At 26.2% G+C, this 20,671-nt stretch overlaps 1 protein-coding gene and 1 pseudogene across 1 annotated transcript; both read left to right on the top strand.

Moving 5' to 3' along the window:
• Positions 1-376: 376 nt before the first annotated feature.
• On the top strand, positions 377-1,267 carry LOC131613546 (agamous-like MADS-box protein AGL82). The gene has a single exon (XM_058885205.1). The coding sequence runs from the start codon at positions 377-379 to the stop codon at positions 1,265-1,267; it is 891 nt and encodes a 296-aa protein (XP_058741188.1).
• A 2,560-nt stretch (positions 1,268-3,827) lies between these two features.
• Positions 3,828-4,684, top strand: LOC131613545 (probable protein phosphatase 2C 2; annotated as a pseudogene).
• Positions 4,685-20,671: the final 15,987 nt, after the last annotated feature.

Raw genomic sequence — 20,671 nt, 5'->3', positions numbered from 1 at the left:
GTTGACAATTATTATTTTACAGTGATAAACCCATGTCTTTGATAGCTAGTAGATTAAATTTAGGGAAAAATAAATACAAACTAATAAAAATTATACGAATGATTATGGATTCTTAAAAGAAAATTATCCTAAAATTAACATCATAACAAACTATCTTGTCTTTTTGTAATTGATTTTCTTAAATGTTAATCCCATATTTTTAATTATATTATATGATTAGATAAGAAATTAATAATGGTACTTGGTATTTATTTTTAAAATATTTCAATAGAAAAGTTATTATTTATTTTCTTAGCTGATTATTTATTATTTTTGATATATTAAAAACTTGTATCTTAACTTTTTCTGTTAACAATATTTATTTATATTTGTAGAAATGGGTCGTGCTAAAATAACGATGAAATTCATCCAAAATCAAAAAGCTCGAAAATTAGCTTTCATTCGGAGACACAATGGATTAACCAAAAAAGTTTCTGAGTTTTCTAAACAATTTGGAGTTGAAGCTTGTTTAGTTGTGTGTGATGGCGATGACGCTAGATCGATAACTTGGCCACAAGACTCAACAATTGTATACTCAGTGCTTAAAAAGTATGAGCAACAAAAGATTGAGACAACTCCTAAGAAGTTTGATGTGATTGACTATTTTGCGGTTAGGAAAAACATGGTTGAAGTTGAGATTTCCAAAATGCACAAAAAGATTGTGATGAACAAGTATCCAACATGGAGTCCATGCTTCCATACAATAGATGGAGAGCAACTTAAAGGCTTCGTTGATATTGTAGATGCAAAGATTCAAGCTTGTAATCACAAAATTAGCATGCTAAAAAATATGCAACAAAGTAATAAAAATAGTTTTATGCAAAACCTAGCTCAACAAAATGTTGCCTCCTCGCACTCTAGTCAACTTGATCTTACGCATAGCATTCCACAAATTCAACATATCTCTAGTGATCCTATAGAGATTGTTAATGATAATATTAGTGAGGCAAAGGAGTTCACTAATTGTGTTAGGTTGCCTCTTGTTTCATTGACAAATCAAACAAGTAAACCTACAAAGTTAGATAATATGATGGTTGAACCTCTTCAAGAACGTGCTAATCAACTTGAGGAATTTCCGCAGTTAGATGATTTGATGCTTAAACCTGAGAATCGTATTTCTAACCTTGCAAGTTTTGAAGAATGGGCTAATCAACTAGATGATTATCTTGTGAATTGGAATAGTCAACCTGATTTATCTACCTGGCAAGATATTTCATTTATATCCTAGAAAGAGAAATAAGGTGTATATTTAAGGGTTATTACCATTTTTGCCCCCTGCCATATAGGCGACTTTTGGTTTACCCCCCTGTAAATTTTTTTTTTGTAAAACTAACCTTGCCATTTCAAGATTCTGTTTTTTTAGACCTTGGAGGAAAATGGCACACGCCCAAAGCCTATGTGGCGTGCTTAGTGGCATTTTTTTTCTTTTTTCTTTTTTTTAATTTCAGCTAAGCTGACGTGGAATTATATTTTTTTATTTTGATTTTTTTTTATTTCCACGTGGATTTTCTTTTTTTTTTTCAATTTTTTTCAATTTTTTTTTTAAAATATTTTTTTTTTTTACTTTTTTATTTTATTTTATAATTTTTATTTTATATTTTTAAAAAAAATTTGTAGGTAAATCCGCAGGTATTTTAAAACCCGTAGGTAAATCCGCAGGTATTTTAAAATCCGTAGGTAAATCCGCAGGTAAATCTGCAGGTATTTTAAAATCCGTAGGTAAATCCGCAGGTATTTTAAAATCCGTAGGTAAATCCGAAGGTATTTTAAAATCCGTAGGTAAATCCGTAGATATTTTAAAATCCGCAGGTAAATCCGCAGGTATTTTAAAATCCGCAGGTATTTTAAAATCCGTAGGTAAATCCGCAGGTATTTTAAAATCCGTAGGTAAATCCGCAGGTATTTTAAAATCCGTAGGTAAATTCGCAGAAATTTTAAAATCCGTAGGTAAATCTGCAGGTATTTTAAAATCCGCAGGTATTTTAAAATCCGTAGGTAAATCCGCAGGTATTTTTTTCAATATTTATGTGTTTTGAATTTGAATAATATTAAAATAAATAATATATATATATTACGTTAAAATAAATAAAAAATAAAATAAAATATTATGTTAAATAAAAATAAAAAAAATTTAAATTTTTTTAAAAAAAAAAAATTAAAAAAATAAATATGACGTGGAATTAAAAATAATAAAAAATATAATTACATGTCAGCATATTTGAATTTTAAAAAATTAAAAAAATAAAAGAATTACACAATCAGCATGCCACATATGCAAATGGCATGTGCCATTTGCTGGCGAGGTCTAAAATAACAGAATCTTCATTTGGCAAGGTTAGTTTTACAAAAAAAAATTTTACAGGGGGGTAAACCAAAAGTCGCCTATATGGCAGGGGGCAAAAATGGTAATAACCCTATATTTAATTGTCATGTTCCAATCAACATATGAATATTAAACCAAATACTATATTATTACATTACGTTATATGTTTGTCGTTTATTCAAGTGCATTATTAAATGGAGAGTTATACGTTATTAAAAATGACCTTGATTTGATTATAACGTTTACTGAATTTAGTTTTCTAATATAAAATTTTCGATATTTATTTACTCTTGCATAGTTTTCATGTGATTAATTAATCCTCAAACTTTTATTCATAAATTTTAATTTGGAATACTAAAGTTTAATCCAAAAAGTAAGAAAAAAATATAACTTTAATCAGCATGAGATAAATTTTTAACTTTTAAATGATATCTTTGTAAAATTCATTATTCATCGTTGAAGTCAACAGTTTTCCAAAATTGTTTGAGAATTTCTTTACTCACTTCCCTATGGAGGTCACCCCAGCGAAAATCCTATTTTACCCCGCTTCGGAAATGCATTTTCGAAATATTTTTTTTCTAAATTTTTTCAGACTTCGGAAGTGCATTTCCGAAAAAATCTCAAAAATTAAGATTTTGACTAATTCAGAGATGTATCTCCGAAACAACAAACAAAATCTAAAAAAATCCCAAAAATTAATTTTAGAATATTAATTAATTCACAAGTAATGAATAATAATAATAATTATATATTTTTATATAATTTATGAGTTATGAATAATAGTTATTATATATTTCTATCCTGATTCATATATATATATATATATATATATATATATATATATATATATATATATATATATATATATATATAGGGAGCATATCAAGTTGAGAGCATTTTTTAATGAGAGATGAGAGGAACAAATATCAACAATCAACTACCTAACTAAGAATAGAAGATGCCACCAAACCGTCTAAATTACCCTTCCTTGCATTTTAATTAACACTAAGAATTGCCCCTTATCGTAATTTACTAATTCAAGTAATTCCAACCAATGAAAAGAGTCCTTTTGTACAAGTGGCATTCAATTTTTCAAATTCCCTTTTCCCTCTCATTCTCCTCTCATTCTCCTTTATCCACCCTCTTTCCACACTTTTGACATTTTCAATACTCTGACTATCTCTCCGGTTTTCCCTTTTCTCTCTCTATCCCTCTCATTAACTTTTCTTTGAATTTTGCAGATCTAGGGTTAAAAGTGGATACAAAGAGTAAATGAGGACAGAAAGCAAATCTGTTGGGACAAATACAGCCAAGCAATGGTGGTGATTATGTAACAGAGAGATGCATCATTCAGTGTCATCTTCAAAATCGTTAGGTTCTTTTTTATATATTCCCTTTTGGCTAATCTCACCTAATTTTCTCACTTATTCGTTTAACCTTTTGGACAAAATGAAGGCTAAATCATATGACGAATGTGAATATTGAAGTAATGAGGCTTTGGATCTCCATAAAAGGGACTGAGCCTTTAGGGTTTAAAGATGAAGTGCTTATCAATTAAAAGGCACTGAGCCTTTTGGCGGACTCGGCTATGGCTGATGATTGTAGTGTGAATAATTTGTCAAGGACCACAACTCTTACTGCTATATATTTGGAAGGTAGGTCCATCTATCTTTTCACTCCAATGTTTGTCTCTTTTCTACATTTGTTATAGCTCTAATGTATGGTTACTATTAGCTTGACATATTGGTGCAAAAATTTAGAAGTTGAAAGAGGATAGCGAAAGCTATATCTCAAACTATTATTAAGAATTTGAGTTTAATGAATTTCATTTCACTAAACATGTTTCATTAGATATGATTCATGATAGGATATTATTGTTGCATTAGTTATGGAGAAAGAGATAGCCTTCCTGAATGTTTGTTTGACTGATTTCTAATATGCTTCTTTCAGACTTCTAATGGTGGCTAAAGCTGGTGACTGTCGAGCAGTTCTCAGTCGAAAAGGAGAGGCCATTGATATGTCTTAAAGATCACCGGCCTATTTATCCATTAGAGCGTAGACAAGTTGAAGAATTGGGCGGCTATGTAGAGGATGGTTACCTAAATGGCGTTTTTTCAGTTACCAGAGCATTAGGAGACTGGGACATGAAGTTACCTAGGGGTGTTCCCTCACCTTCGATTGCATAGCCCGAGTTCCGTCAAATGGTTCTAACAGATGATCACAAATTCCTTATCATAGAATGTGATGGCATTTGGGATGTGATGTCAAGCCCAGCATGCCGTTAGCCTTGTACGTGAAGGTTTGAGGAGGCATGACGATTGACGACCCAGATAAGTACGTAAACTTGTATACTAATATGATATAGTGTTTATTAACATGAATTGAAACAAACGTTGCATTTGCGTTGTGCAGTTATTTGGCAGCAAAAAGTGAAGCTGATCATTACAATAGAGAATTGAAAAGGGAACAAGAAGAAATCATTGATGTACCAGAGAGTAGTATGAACCTGTTGTGAATGCTCTCACCAAGAATCCTCAAGCATGGCTTGATTTTATGATGAAGTAAGTGAAGAATTTGAAGATATGTATTTTGTTTTTACGAATTTGAAGATAGCTTTCTAAGATCCATATATAGCATAAAAATCATACAATAAGCATATGTCTTGAAGGAGAGAAAAAGGTGACAATTTCTATCTTTTGTTTTGTAAAGTGATGGTTAGAGATAAAGAGAAATATTTATATATATGAACAAATGTGTGTAATGTTTTGTTTGAATGAAGAAGACGAGAGCAGCACTATTATTTTTAGTACCGGAAATGAATTTTACTTTCTCTTTGGATTTCTTTTCTTTATAGATGATGTCATATGGTCCATAATGGCTTGAATTCAACTTCATTACAGGGTACACCATCGCCAATGGATACTTAATATGCAGAAAAATTAAAATTAGTTTTCTTCCATTAACAGTTAGCTATGTTAAACTGGTTTTACATTTCGTCATCAAATATATAGTTCAAATATAGTTACTCATGGAGGGTTTATTACACAATTACTTCTTAGTGCTTCAGAAATTTATTTAAATTTATTTTACTAAGAGTTTCTTAGTTGACAAGTACTTTGGGACAGTTCATATCACATTATAATTCTCTAAGCCTACTTTAATTTCATTAGTTACAAGACTGTGAAACAACTTGAATCACGACAAACTGGTCTCTAGGTTGTTCGAATTAACTACTTATGACACCAACACATATTATAGATAGACATTGATAGGGTTGGTTCATATTGGTTAATTTAATAAGGTTTGGTTGAACTGGTATTAGAATTTGATAAGGTTTAGACATTGAACAGGTTCTTATATAAGAATTAGATAAGTAATTGTTTTACTATTATAATTTTCAATATGCCAACTTCAGTATGTTATGTTAGAAAGAGGCATTTAGAACCTAGCTTGTGCGTTGAAGTTATCATCCCTTTTGTATTATGCTTATTGTCTTAACACTGATTTTCTTGAAAAAAGTTCCACTCTTTGTATCGCTGTTAGTTTTTGCATTAGTGCTGTTAGTTTCAAATGTTTGAATGTATAGATGTTTCTTTCGTTTGTTGAGTACAAAGTTAACTATGACAACTTTCATTGTTTTGGCAGATAGCTTCCTGCTGCTTTCCTATGTTCTGATTTGACTGATTCCTGCTTTTTGGAAAAAATACACTCTATGGTCAACTCATCCTTAAATGCAAACAGACTACTTTTACAACTAGGCAGTATTACCCTCACTATGTTCATGGTGACAAACCGGTTTTACACAAGGTATATTTGATGTATCCACTGGCACAACCTTCTCAACTCATCTTATGCATTATATTATTGGTAATACTAATAGGGTTCAATCCTTTAATGTGCAGTACTTTCAACCTACTATTTTTCTGCAATATTCATAATGTTAGTTGTTCATTATTTTCATATTCATCATAACCTATGTTTTAAGACCCATTTAGCTTTGGTATTGCAGTGTAAAAAACTATAACCAAGCCACTTTCTGTCCATAACTATGAACCATATTATAAAGACTTAAAATCGATGCCACATGGTCATTTAAGTTAGGAAAACTAACTAGGCTTCCATTCTATCAACTAGCTCAAACCATAGTTTGGTCTATCATTCATAAAAGTAATATGGCCCTTTTAAATTTTGGTTCTCTGACTAAGATATCATGAGAGACTAATTTGTAGTTAATATGAAATTACAATAGTATGCTATGTTCTTAAATATGATGGAGTATGTTGTTAATTGTAGTAAAGAGTTTACAATAGGTGTTTTTTTGGAACTTTTATATCATACTTTGCTCAATACTATTAACATGTTGAATTGTTACCTGACGCAAATAATTTTCCTTACAGGTCAAATCTTAGAGTTTATTTTGAAGAGTTATGTGAGAAATCTAAGATTATGTGTAAAGGCATTGCAATTCTTTTGTTGTCATATTTTGATTATTTCAATATTGATTGTAATGCAAGTTGTATTTTCATTTACTTTTTGAACAATATTTTGGATCTTTGACACTCTTTGTCAAGACAATACAAATTTTTTGATGACATATTTTAAATTTATAACTCTTCTTTAGAATTCTCCATTTTATTTTTTTTAGATATCTCTATAATATCATAATTAATTTACTCGTACGGGAGCACGATTATTTTAATATCAGATTGGTTCATCAATGAACTGATATTAGAATTTGATAATCTATATTAGTTAATTTAATAAAAGTTGATTTTAAATTTTGTTTGTTTAATTGATAACAGAAGATGTGATGTTTTGTTTTTAATGAGCTGTATTTGGTGATAGCTCTCATTCCTTTATATAAGGCCAAAATGTGAACCAGTCTTATTTGTAAATAATGAAACTTTAATTTTTATCCCTGATTTGAGATTGACTATTTATTTTAAATAAAGTGTATGCTAATTCATACTTTGTATGAATTGAACTTTTTCTTCTAAATTAATATTATAATAAACTTATTTATTTATTTATGTGCAGCCTCTATGTTTAGTTCAGTTTTATATTATTTTAAAAGTTATAAGATTTTGTTATAGTAATATATAAAATGAAAATAGGCACCAATGCATTTCTACTACAAAAATTGTTGTTCCAACACTCCCACTCAATTCATTGTCTGCGAGTAAAAATAGCTCATTCAATGTACTCAAACCTCAAGCAAGAAGAATTTTATTCAAATTCATATCATATAAATCCAATAAAAAACCTTGAGTTAATTAATCATATTTCAAATATATTTTTTAAACAATTATGTTGGATTCACTCCCCATGTTAAGAAAGAAAAGTAAAGTAAAGGGAATGTAAGTAACAGTTTTTTTCTTTGGATTTTAATTTATCATATTGGTAATTTGTTACATTTTTTTTTTTTAAATATAGATACTTATTAATGAATACTCTTAAAAAGTAAAAAAAATATTTTGTTACAATATATCTATGCAATAACTCTAGAAAGATTTATATTATAGTTTTTTATTTTATAATTTGTAATGCAACTCAGGTGAATTTTATGACTAAAACTAGCAATTTATTATTGTATTAAAAGGAAAAAATGAGAGTGATATTTATAAATTTTAATATATTAATTATTTTCACGGGTCACTATCACCTCGATACATTTTTTATTTTAATCAACAAAATATTTGTAAATATTTTTAGTTATTTGTGGTATTTATAAATATTTATAGTTATTAGACAATAACTTTATCATGTTGGTGATTTGCTACATATTTAATTTTAAACATTTATAGTCGAATGATCTAAAATATAAATGAATTAACCCGGGCGGACGCACGGGTCTTCTACTAGTTAGATTCATCAAGAGAGATAAATTAATAGCCACATTAATGCATTAACATTCTCTCTCTTGATGAATTCAATGGTTGATACTTGTTTCTCTCATCTCTCATTATATATATATATATATATATATATATATATATATATATATATATATATATATATATATATATATATATATATATATATATATATATATATATATATATATATATATATATATATATATATATATGTATATATATGGCCGGCCCAACAGATATTGAGGCCTAAGGCGAGTTTTATAATAAAAATTTTTATTGGTAATAATAATTTTTTATAAAAGTAATATTTTTATTTAAAAGTCAATATTTTATATTTTTAAAATACAGAATTATTTATTAAATATGATAATTAAATTCATTCAATATTTCAATTAAAACTTCAATTATGTTTATTTTAATATTAAACTTTTTGATTCAAAATTTTAATATGACGTAAAATGAAATAATAAACATTTTACAATTAACATAAATATAAAAAATCATCACAAATAAATATAAAAATTTTACATCAAAATATTTAATATTAAATAAAGGGTAATGCTAACTTGTGCCCCAAGAGCACATGTTTAGAAATCTATAAATGGAATGTTTGTGTTGGATATAGAAATTTTGTGTTTGAAAATTGTGTATTGATTTGATTAAAAGTTTATAGTTAATTTATTTATTTATTTTTTCAATACAAACATTCCATTTATATTTTCTTAACATGTGCCCTTGGGGCACAAGTTAGCATTATCCTTAAATAAATACAATCTAATTTGTGCAATAACTTTTCTCTTTTTACTCAGAAAAAAAAGTAAGATCACAATTCTAAGAAAAATTGATAGTAAGAATTTATATTACTAATTAATATGATACTAATACTAGAATTTAGTAGATAAGAAACAACACCGTGATTTTTGTTGAAAAAAAATGAACATATCGTCTAATAATAGTAAAGTGCAGTTATTCTCATTTTATTGAAAATGAACAAATATTAATGATAGCAGTAAAAATTAAATGCTATTAGTTTTTGTTTTCTTTTACATGATCTGTAGTTAAGTTGTACTAATAGTTAATATGAAATTAAATATGGAGGCCCTATGCATATGCCTAGTTCGCCTAGCCCTTAGACCGGGCCTATATATATATATATATATATATATATATATATATATATATATATATATATATATATATATATATATATAAGGCACTTGATTAAAAGATTTATTTGCCTTGTATCAAATTTATTTTGGTTGATGATTAGGCAAACAATTAATTTATTACAAGATTTCCTAATTCCTAGTAATGCAAATAGGGTTGTATATCATTTAATAATAAATGTATATGTTTTAACTATATTTTGACATCTCTACATAATATTTAAATATTTTAATTCAGAATAAAATAATTTAACTTTAAAAGAAATAATAAATGAAAGATATATAAATTTTATAAGCGAATGAGAATTTAATTTCTAACGGTAACAAAATTTACTGTAACAATTTTTGAGTTGTAAACAACAAATTTATTGCTAGGTTTTCTAGTATTGCAAAGAAGACTGCATATCATCTAATAATAAATGTAAATATTTTAACAATATTTTGACATCTCTACATAATATGTAAATATTTTAATCCATAATAAAGTAATTTAACTTTGATTGAAATAATAAATGAAAGCAGGGGCGGTTCTAGAGCCCAGCTAGCCCGGGCACGCGTCCGGGCTCAATCCCGGGCTCAACCCCTATTTTCTTTGTATTTCTCTAACTTAATTGTCAATTTTTAGACAAAACTATGGGCAAAATTAATAAAAAATAGGGTGTAAAAATTAAAACAGATGAATAATTAGTGGGGTAAATCTTTTGCCCAAGCTGTCTAAAATTCCTAACTCCGCCACTGAATGAAAGAAATATAAATTTTCTTTGCGAATGAGAATTTGATTTTTAACGGTAACAAAATTTACTGTTACAATTTTAGTGTCGTAAAACCCTAATTCTTTTGTTATATATATATATATATATATATATATATATATATATATATATATATATATATATATATATATATATATATATAAGGAACTAGATTAAACGATTTACTTGCCTTATGTTAAATTTATTTTGGTTGATGATTAGGCAAACAATTAATTTATTACAAGATTTCCTTGTATTGAAAAGAGGGCTGCATATCATCTAATAATAAATGTAAATATTTTAACCCATAATAAAATAATTTAACTTTGAATGAAATAAGAAATGAGAGATATATAAATTTTCTTAGAGAATAAGAATTTGATTTCTAACAGTAGCAAAATTCACTACCGCAATTTTTGTGTCTTAAAACCCTAATTTTCGTGTGTGTTTTTTCTCATCTTACTCCAAATCATAATTTTTTTAAGAATTTATATATATATATATATATATATATATATATATATATATATATATATATATATATATATATATATATATATATGGGACGACTCAGGTGAGAACACTTGGTTATTATGAGAAATGAGAATAATGAATCATGACCATTAAATTTTGATTTTTTGATTTTAATGAATTGGATTGGTGTCTCTTTCTATATTGATTTAAAATAAATATTAAAGATTTTAGAAAGAGAAATCAATATAGTCCATTAAAATTAGAAAATCAAAATTTAACGGTCGTGATTCATTGTTCTCATTTCTCATAATAACCAAGTGTTCTCACCTGAGTCGTCCCTATATATATATATATATATATATATATATATATATATATATATATATATATATATATATATATATATATATATATATATATATATATATATATATATATATATATATATATATATAAAAGGCACTTGATCAAAAGATTTATTTGCCTTATATCAAATCTATTTTGGTTGATGATTGGGCAATTAATTAATTTATAACAATATTTCATAGTATTGCAAAGAGGGATGCATATCATCTAATAATTAATGTAAATATTTTAATCTAGAATAAAATAATTTAACTTTGATTGAAATAATAAATGAAAGATATATAAATTTTTTTCGTGAATGAAAATTTGATTTCTAACGGTAACAAAATTTATGTATAGATTTAGTTTCCAAAATTTAAAGATCCAATTCAATCATTATAAAAGGGCTACCTTGGTTATAAATTCTTGTATTGTTAACTTTACGTTACCTTTTAATTTGGTTGAAACTTGCATTATAATAACAAAGAACCACAATTACAAAGTTTGAGAGATCAACAAGCCTACAAAAAGTAAGAATCTTGATACAACATTCATATTTATATAGTGGCATGCTTTTTCTTTATTATTATGGTTTAATTGTTCTTGAGTTTGTTTGTTTGAATCATTTGTTTTTCTCTTCTTTATGTGTCATTCGTCAATACAATGCTATCAATTCTTTTGTGTTGCAATTTTTTTTCTTTGATCAAATTTATTTTAAAGTTAATTAAACACTTTAAATCTTTGATTAAACTTCATGTTTTTTATCTTTAATTAAACTTCATGTTAATGATTACGTTGACAATTATTATTTTACAGTGATAAACACATGTCTTTGATAGCTAGAACATGGTGTAATAAGTCATTAGATTAAATTTAGGGAAAAATAAATACAAACTAATAAAAATTATACGAATGGTTTTGGATTCTTAAAAGAAAATTATACTAAAATTAACATCATAACAAACTATCTTGTCTTTTCGTAATTGATTTTCTTAAATGTTAATCCCATATTTTTAATTATATTATATGATTAGATTAGAAATTAATAATGGTACTTGGGATTTATTTTTAAAATATTTCAATAGAAAAGTTATTATTTATTTTCTTAGCTAATTATTTATTATTTTTGATATATTAAAAACTTGTATCTTAACTTTTTATGTTAACAATATTTATTTATATTTGTAGAAATGGGTCGTGCTAAAATAACGATGAAATTCATTCAGAATCAAAAAGCTCGAAAATTAGCTTTCATTCGGAGACACAATGGATTAACCAAAAAAGTTTCTGAGTTTTCTAAACAATTTGGAGTTGAAGTTTGTTTAGTTGTGTATGATGGCGATGATGATAATGCTAGATCGATAACTTGGCCACAAGACTCAACAGTTGTATACTCAATGCTTAAAAAGTATGAGCAACAAAAGATTGAGACAACTCCTAAGAAGTTTGATGTGATTGACTATTTTGCGGTTAGGAAAAATATGGTTGAAGTTGAGATTTCCAAAATGCAAAAAAAGATTGTGATGAACAAGTATCCAACATGGAGTCCATGCTTCCATACAATAGATGGAGAGCAACTTAAAGGCTTCGTTGATATTGTAGATGCAAAGATTCAAGCTTGTAATCACAAAATTAGCATGCTAAAAAATATGCAACAAAGTAATAAAAATAGTTTTATGCAAAACCTAGCTCAACAAAATGTTGCCTCCTCGCACTCTAGTCAACTTGATCTTACGCATAGCATTCCACAAATTCAACATATCTCTAGTGATCCTATAGAGATTGTTAATGATAATATTAGTGAGGCAAAGGAGTTCACTAATTGTGTTAGGTTGCCTCTTGTTTCATTGACAAATCAAACAAGTAAACCTACAAAGTTAGATAATATGATGGTTGAACCTCTTCAAGAACGTGCTAATCAACTTGAGGAATTTCCGCAGTTAGATGATTTGATGCTTAAACCTGAGAATCGTATTTCTAACCTTGCAAGTTTTGAAGAATGGGCTAATCAACTAGATGATTATCTTGTGAATTGGAATAGTCAACCTGATTTATCTACCTGGCAAGATATTTCATTTATATCCTAGAAAGAGAAATAAGGTGTATATTTAATTGTCATGTTCCAATCAACATATGAATATTAAACCAAATACTATATTATTACATTACGTTATATGTTTGTCGTTTATTCAAGTGCATTATTAAATGGAGAGTTATACGTTATTAAAAATGACCTTGATTTGATTATAACGTTTACTGAATTTAGTTTTCTAATATAAAATTTTCGATATTTATTTACTCTTGCATAGTTTTCATGTGATTAATTAATCCTCAAACTTTTATTCATAAATTTTAATTTGGAATACTAAAGTTTAATCCAAAAAGTAAGAAAAAAATATAACTTTAATCAGCATGAGATAAATTTTTAACTTTTAAATGATATCTTTGTAAAATTCATTATTCATCGTTGAAGTCAACAGTTTTCCAAAATTGTTTGAGAATTTCTTTACTCACTTCCCTATGGAGGTCACCCCAGCGAAAATCCTATTTTACCCCGCTTCGGAAATGCATTTTCGAAATATTTTTTTTCTAAATTTTTTCAGACTTCGGAAGTGCATTTCCGAAAAAATCTCAAAAATTAAGATTTTGACTAATTCAGAGATGTATCTCCGAAACAACAAACAAAATCTAAAAAAATCCCAAAAATTAATTTTAGAATATTAATTAATTCACATATCATTTAATATAATTTATGAGTAATGAATAATAATAATAATTATATATTTTTATATAATTTATGAGTTATGAATAATAGTTATTATATATTTCTATCCTGATTCATATTTTAAAATTTAAAATAATTTTAACTAAAAAAATTAAAATAATTTCACTTACAAAATAAGTTATAATTTTTTATTTATATATTTATAATAATTGTTATATATTTATAAAAAAAAATTAAAAAATGAGTGTTTTAATTTATATATTTATATAATAATTATAATAATTATTATTTATTTATAAAAATTATTATATATTTATATATTTATATAATAATTATAAAAATTAAAAAAATGAGTGTTTTAATTTATAATAATTATTATATATTTATATATTTATATAATAATTATTATATATTTATATATTATATATTTATATATTTCACTTACAAAATTAATAACTATGATTACATATTTATATATTTCTATTTTGATTCATAATTAAAAATGAGTTATAATTTTTTATTTAGTTTAAAAAAATTAAAAAAAGATTTTGTCTTAATTTTATTTAATGAATAAAGTTTATATTTAATTTTATATAATTTAAAATTTACTTATGAAATTAAGATGTTTTTGATTTATATAAGTTAGTAAAATAATTTTTAACTTTAAAATTGTTTAGGAAATTTTGATTCACCTTGATTTTATTGATTCACCTTCATTTTATTGATTCACTTTCATTTTATACCTATTAATTGTATTGATTCACCTTGATTTTAATTTTTTAATAATTATTGAATTCTTTCGGAAGTGTATATCCGAAACATTCCAAGACCAATTTGGTCTTGGAATATTTCGGATATGCATCTCCGAAAACACCCCTCTCCCAAAAAGAGGTGTTTTCGGAAATGCATCTCCAAAAACTCAAAAAATGGGGTGTTTTCGGAAATACATCTCTGAAAACACCTTTTTTTCATGTTTTCGGAAGTGCATTTCTGAAAACACTTTTTTTTTCAATAAAAGTACGTTTTCGGAAATATATTTCCGAGACAAGGGGTATCTTGGTAAATTTGCCAGAGGTGACTAAAAAGGTTAGGAGGTGAGTAAAGAAATTCTCTTGATGTTTTGGTGAAATATTTTTTGAGTAGCAATTGAAACTAGATTTCATATTTTTTTTATATGGACTAGTGTGGTTCCTTGAGATATTTTTTTCCCATTTCTGTGTATCACTACTATTTATCTATGAACAAAAAATAAGCTCCAATAATAATCTATAATATAAGAAAGGAAGATGTTCTGGATTATACAATTTTACCCTTTTTTCATTTGGTGACACATCACAAATTTGGGGGCAATTTGAGTCCAATTCAACTAAATGTCAGTCAATTACCTGATTTTGGTTACATTACAAACATGGTTTGCAAGAAAATAGCTGAGAACTAATATTTCTATATTATTATAAATTCATTTTTGTTGCATTTGAACCAAAGCATTCTGCCAAACACAAACTACAGTTGAAATGGTATGGGTCACATAAAGTAAGGCTGCTCTAAAATATATGTTCCCAATGCAGCCAATATTCACTCTTTTATCATCATATTGATTTTCCCCTCAACATCTCTATCTTTTCTTTCTGTACAATTCTTTCTTTCTCTTCTATCAAACATCAAAAAAATTGTTTTCCTCTTCTCTCTCTCTCTTGAAATTTCTCCTGATGCTTCTTCTTCCTCTTTTACTTGGTATTTTGTTCAACTTCTTCCTTCTTCCTCTTCACTTTCTTATTTTTTGATTTTGGACAAGCGATACAAATGTCAAAGCAAAAAAATAACCATATGATTTCAACCGATAAACCTGTTTACGGAATGTTGTTACGATTTAAAGTAGAAAATATGGAGATTTGCTTGCTTTTGGATTGTTGATTCGATTTCAAGCGAAGAAGATGGAGATCTATTTGTGTGTATATATTAATTTGTATTTTATATGTGCAGTGTTTAGGGTTTCTTCTCCATACATATATGTTCATATTTTAGGGTTCCATACACCAGAAAGATGATGGTAAAAAAATATGTGTTTGATGTAGTAAGAAGTTCAATCTTTTATGTTCATGTTTTTCCAAGCGAATAACATGACCTTCACGTGATGTCTAACATTTCTAAATATACTCATTTCATGGGAATTGATTCATGATATGACATTAACTTTGGTTGTAGTTTTTGTTTATGTCTTTGCTTGCTTTTCATGCTTTATATACTTATTGTTTTTTATTGAATTATTTTCTTATGGAGTATGGACTTGAAGCAGGAAATAGCATGCATTTTGTAATCTGTAGGTAATGGAGCAGTAAGTAGAGTTTATATTTATGCTATATAATCTAATTTATTGAAAAATATGCGATTGGTTTGTTATTTTACAGATTTTAGGGTCTTCTCCATGTGTACCTTACTTTTTCCTCCATTTTTCAGTTTATATCCTTCAGGTGTTTGATAAAATTCTGCATTGAATCCTCATTGATTTTTTATATATATTCTACTTTGTTCTTTTCATGAAAGGTTAGTTTCAGTTAAGAACAAATTTGTTGTTGTGTGTGTTTCATTTAGAATGAATTTTTAACTCTGTTTTTGTTTTTGCATATTTTTTAATTTCTTTGATTTAGGGAAATGCTGTGAAAAATAAACCTGTGAAGACAATGAGAAAATAGCTCATTCAGAGGATATTGTGCTACAAAATTAGGACTGCACACACAGAGGAGAAGTAGTATTTAATTATGTAAAATTATTTTAGATCTTTCACATGTCCTTACATAATTCCACTATTCAGTATTGTGATATATGATTGCAAAGACAAATATTCTAGAGCCTTGGGAAAATTGGGGAGGTGTGATTGCAGAGAAGATTTGAAAGTCTATTGTTTTATTACCTATTATAATATGTAAGAGTGTTTTTGGAACAGTGTTAGTACACATATCTAATAATATATTACTCTGCACACTCTACTTGTCACACTCATTATGACATTTCTATTCAACTTTGGACAGAATTGCATATATTATACATATTTTATTTTCAACAAGTTTTATCACAACTCTCAAAGGTCCTGGTGTTGTACAGATCCTTACCACAATGAATGTATTTTTTACATGATTCTAAAGATAACAAAATTTATTACCTGTTCCAGTATGAATGAAATAAGTTTTTATAACGCATAGCGGCACCGATATCCCAGTTTTGAAATATAAATTTTTATAATGCATTATTCAATGACTAATCTACCATTTCATTTTTATTTGCATCAACATGGATTACATTATAATCTTTAAAGTTTATAATATTGATCATTATAAATTTAAAATCAATTTTTATTATTGACAAAACAAAAAATAATTTGTGTATGCGGGAAAAAACACACTGTTTATTGAACTTTTCAATAATTTTTTGGAATTAAACTTTTCAATTTTTTCAATTTTGTTTTTACTATTTTGCTGACACACATCATTATTAAACATATTCATTTTTATCAAAAAAGTAAATACAATGAGTAAAAGTTATCTTTTTATCAACGTAGCACCTAAAATCTTATTCCAATTTAACACATATTACCTCATCCCACATCATATGTAGCAATCAATTAATAAATAAGTAAAAATATCAATTTTTTCTGCAATTTATACTCGGTTATAATGTAGTATCATTAAGAGAAAAAAAATTATTTAGTATCATTTATATCATATTATAAGAAAAAAATTAAGAGAAACAAAATTGTTTAGTATCATTTATACCATAGCATCATTATTACAATATTAATAAAATTTATTATTCTTTATGACATTAATAACTTTTTTAATATAATTTATTATTTATTATTTAACTACACTCATTTCTTTCTCTCCAATAAATAATTAATAGTATTATTTATAAAATAATTATTGTTAGATTAAACTCTAAATAGATCTCTAATAAATAATTTTAAATTAAAATTTATATATGAAGACAAGTTTATAATTGATTCTAATGTTTTTTTAATTTATAAAATTACTACAACAAAACAAAACAAAAAATCAAAGTGACTTTAAGATTTAGAATTTAAAATAACCATTTTATAGTAAATTAAAAATAAATGAATGCTTAAAAAATACGTATACTTTAAAAGTTTGATAAATGTATCTTTAATTTCTATTTTAATAAAATCCAAAGTAATTTTAGATTTTTATAATTAATTTTAATGTCTTTGAAATATCACTTTAATAGAAATACTATATATTAATAGAAATACCATATAGTATAAGATTATAAATATTAGATTGTATTAAATTATATATTTAATAGAAATATATAGATGAATGATTCAAATTATAAATAAGATTAGACAATTCTCAGAGTATAGTACAGAAAATTAAAAAAAAATTAATATTAAAAGATAAATGAATAGGTGTTGAAATCAGAATAAGCAAAATATATCAAAACACTAAATACTTTTTCTTTTATTACCAAATTTAATTTATTTTTTCAATCCATTTCCTTTAATATTTATTTATTTTCTATTAGTTTTTAAGAAGATAATGTATTGTCTAAAATTAGAAATATTATATTATATTATATTAAAATATAATTATTGGTATTAAATTTTAAATTTATGGTATGATGTTATTATCTATCATATAATAAAATTAGTTGTTTTGGAAAAGATTTTTAAATTAAAATTTATCTACGGGAACAAATTTATTATAGCTTCAAATATTTTATAAATAATGTCAAAACAAAAAAATTATAAATAGAAAAAATGTTTTTTTGATAAAAATATTTGTATATATGAAAAAAAATAGTAAACTCTTAGTTGCATGTAAATAGAGTTTAATGTTTGTTAAAAAATATATAACAGAGTTTTCTTAAGGCAATAGTTGTGTATGAATTTTAGTACAATTAGATTGTTGTCAAATTTTAATAATTTATTTAATACAATATTAAATAATTTTTATTTTTAAAGTGTATAATTGATTTTAATATGTTTGATTATTTTTTAAAATAGATTTGACTAGATCTAAAAAAAAGAATTTTAAATTAAAATTTATCTACGGGAACAAATTTATTATTGATTTAAATATTTTTATAAGTAATATTAAAAAAAAGAAAGTACAGTAAAGATATGATATTGATTAAAATATTTGTATATATGAAAAAATAATAAACTCTTTTTTATTTTATGATCCAAATTTTCTTTTTCACAGGAAAATATTTATTATTAATTTAAATATTTTTATTTACGAAAAAATCTATTAATAATTTAAATATTTTTTCTTTTTTAAATTTATATTTATAATAAATACCCGTGCGTACGCACGGGTTTGTTACTAGTAATAATAATAATAACTTATATTTTTAATACAAAATGTCATATCCCAAAATTTGCCCTGCTGTTACGTTTTATTAACTGGACGTAGTAGAAATTCTACAAGGGTGTATATCAAATTAGTGGGCTTGACATCTTGATTGACAAATCCATTTCAAAAGAGTAATCATTCTCTAAATTGTCCAATTCAAAAGATAGGGTTATATGAGGCCCAATTTCAGGATGCAAAATTATTTTTAAACTTAACTTGGGTTTTATAAACTTCCTTGATTTATCTACAATATTTTGGATTATGTAATTATTTTGTTTCTATCAAAAGTATTGCTGAATCCAATCGTGCTTACATTAAAAACTCATTTCAATAAGCCACCGTCACGGTTTACAAATTATATTATTAATTTAATACAATATATCTTAATAATTTGAGTCTTTTAACTTGAGAATTTAGTATCACACCCATTTTTCTTTTACAATGAAAAAACAATTTTAACACACCCTTAATAATTTCAATAAATTATTGTTCTACCACTGCCAATACCCTCAATCTCATCTATGTATCTCATTAATCATCAAAAATTTGTTGCATTGCTGCTTTTGTTTGTTATGCAGGAAAAAGGAGGAGAAGAAACAACGCCGTCGACAACCACAGCAGCTACCACGCGCAGCTGCCGTACCCGCACACCGTAAAGCCTCCGTCTCCCTCCGATCTACAAATCCGGCGGACATCCTCCGAACAGCCACGATCGAACCGATGCGAAGCCATTTCCGATCCGACAACACAGCGACAACCCAACTACACGTGACTCAATGGATCCGACCGCCGTCGCAGAAAATCATGCAAGGAACCGAAATACAGAGGAGAAGTGTTAAGAAGGAGAGGAAGAAGGAGATTGACATAGATTGGAACGAAGAAACGGAGAAAAGAAAGTGTAGATCTGCTTCTCTGCTTATTAGTGTCTCATAACATAAGGTACTATCTTTCTCTTTTTTATTTAATTTAATTAGATTAGAGGTTAGGATTTTCTTGTTCTAATATTGGGCTTTAGGCGGCTTTAGGCCCAATGGTGTTTTTTCCTATTTATTAATTCACACTCTCTTTTCTCATTTTGCACTATTAATTATTTAAGTTAGTGTTAATTAATAAGTTAGTTTAATCAATATTTTTTCTCTCGTTAAATAAACTTAGGTTTTTATCTTAGTTTCATAAAAAAGCAAAAATAATAATTTATTTCAATTAGGATAAATTATCTAGTTTGTACATATTTTAGACTTCTCGATTAAATTCAAATTTTATCACAAACTTGTGAATAACTTTACTTATGTAGGATTAACTTAATAAATAAAATCATAATCCTTGTATATAATCAAATATTTTATAATCAAACCTAATTCAAACTTTTACGAATAAAATGATGGGTGAGTGTCAATTTCACCACATTTTCGAATTGGTCGACTCCAAATGTCGTACCAATCAGTTATTCGAACTACGACTAAAATTCATGCGAATTGGTTTGTGCCCACAATAATAGTCAAACGCTACCGCTAAAAATGTGGTAAATGATTTAAGTCGAATTTCTTTGCCTCGAGCGAATTAATTCTAATACAGATAACTCTTTTTCAATCGACCCCCGAA

Source organism: Vicia villosa, linkage group LG6 (assembly GCF_029867415.1).
Source record: "Vicia villosa cultivar HV-30 ecotype Madison, WI linkage group LG6, Vvil1.0, whole genome shotgun sequence".
Lineage (NCBI taxonomy): Eukaryota > Viridiplantae > Streptophyta > Magnoliopsida > Fabales > Fabaceae > Vicia > Vicia villosa.
The sequence above is the reverse complement of the archived record's forward strand: the minus strand, read 5'-3'. Positions and strand labels throughout refer to the sequence as shown.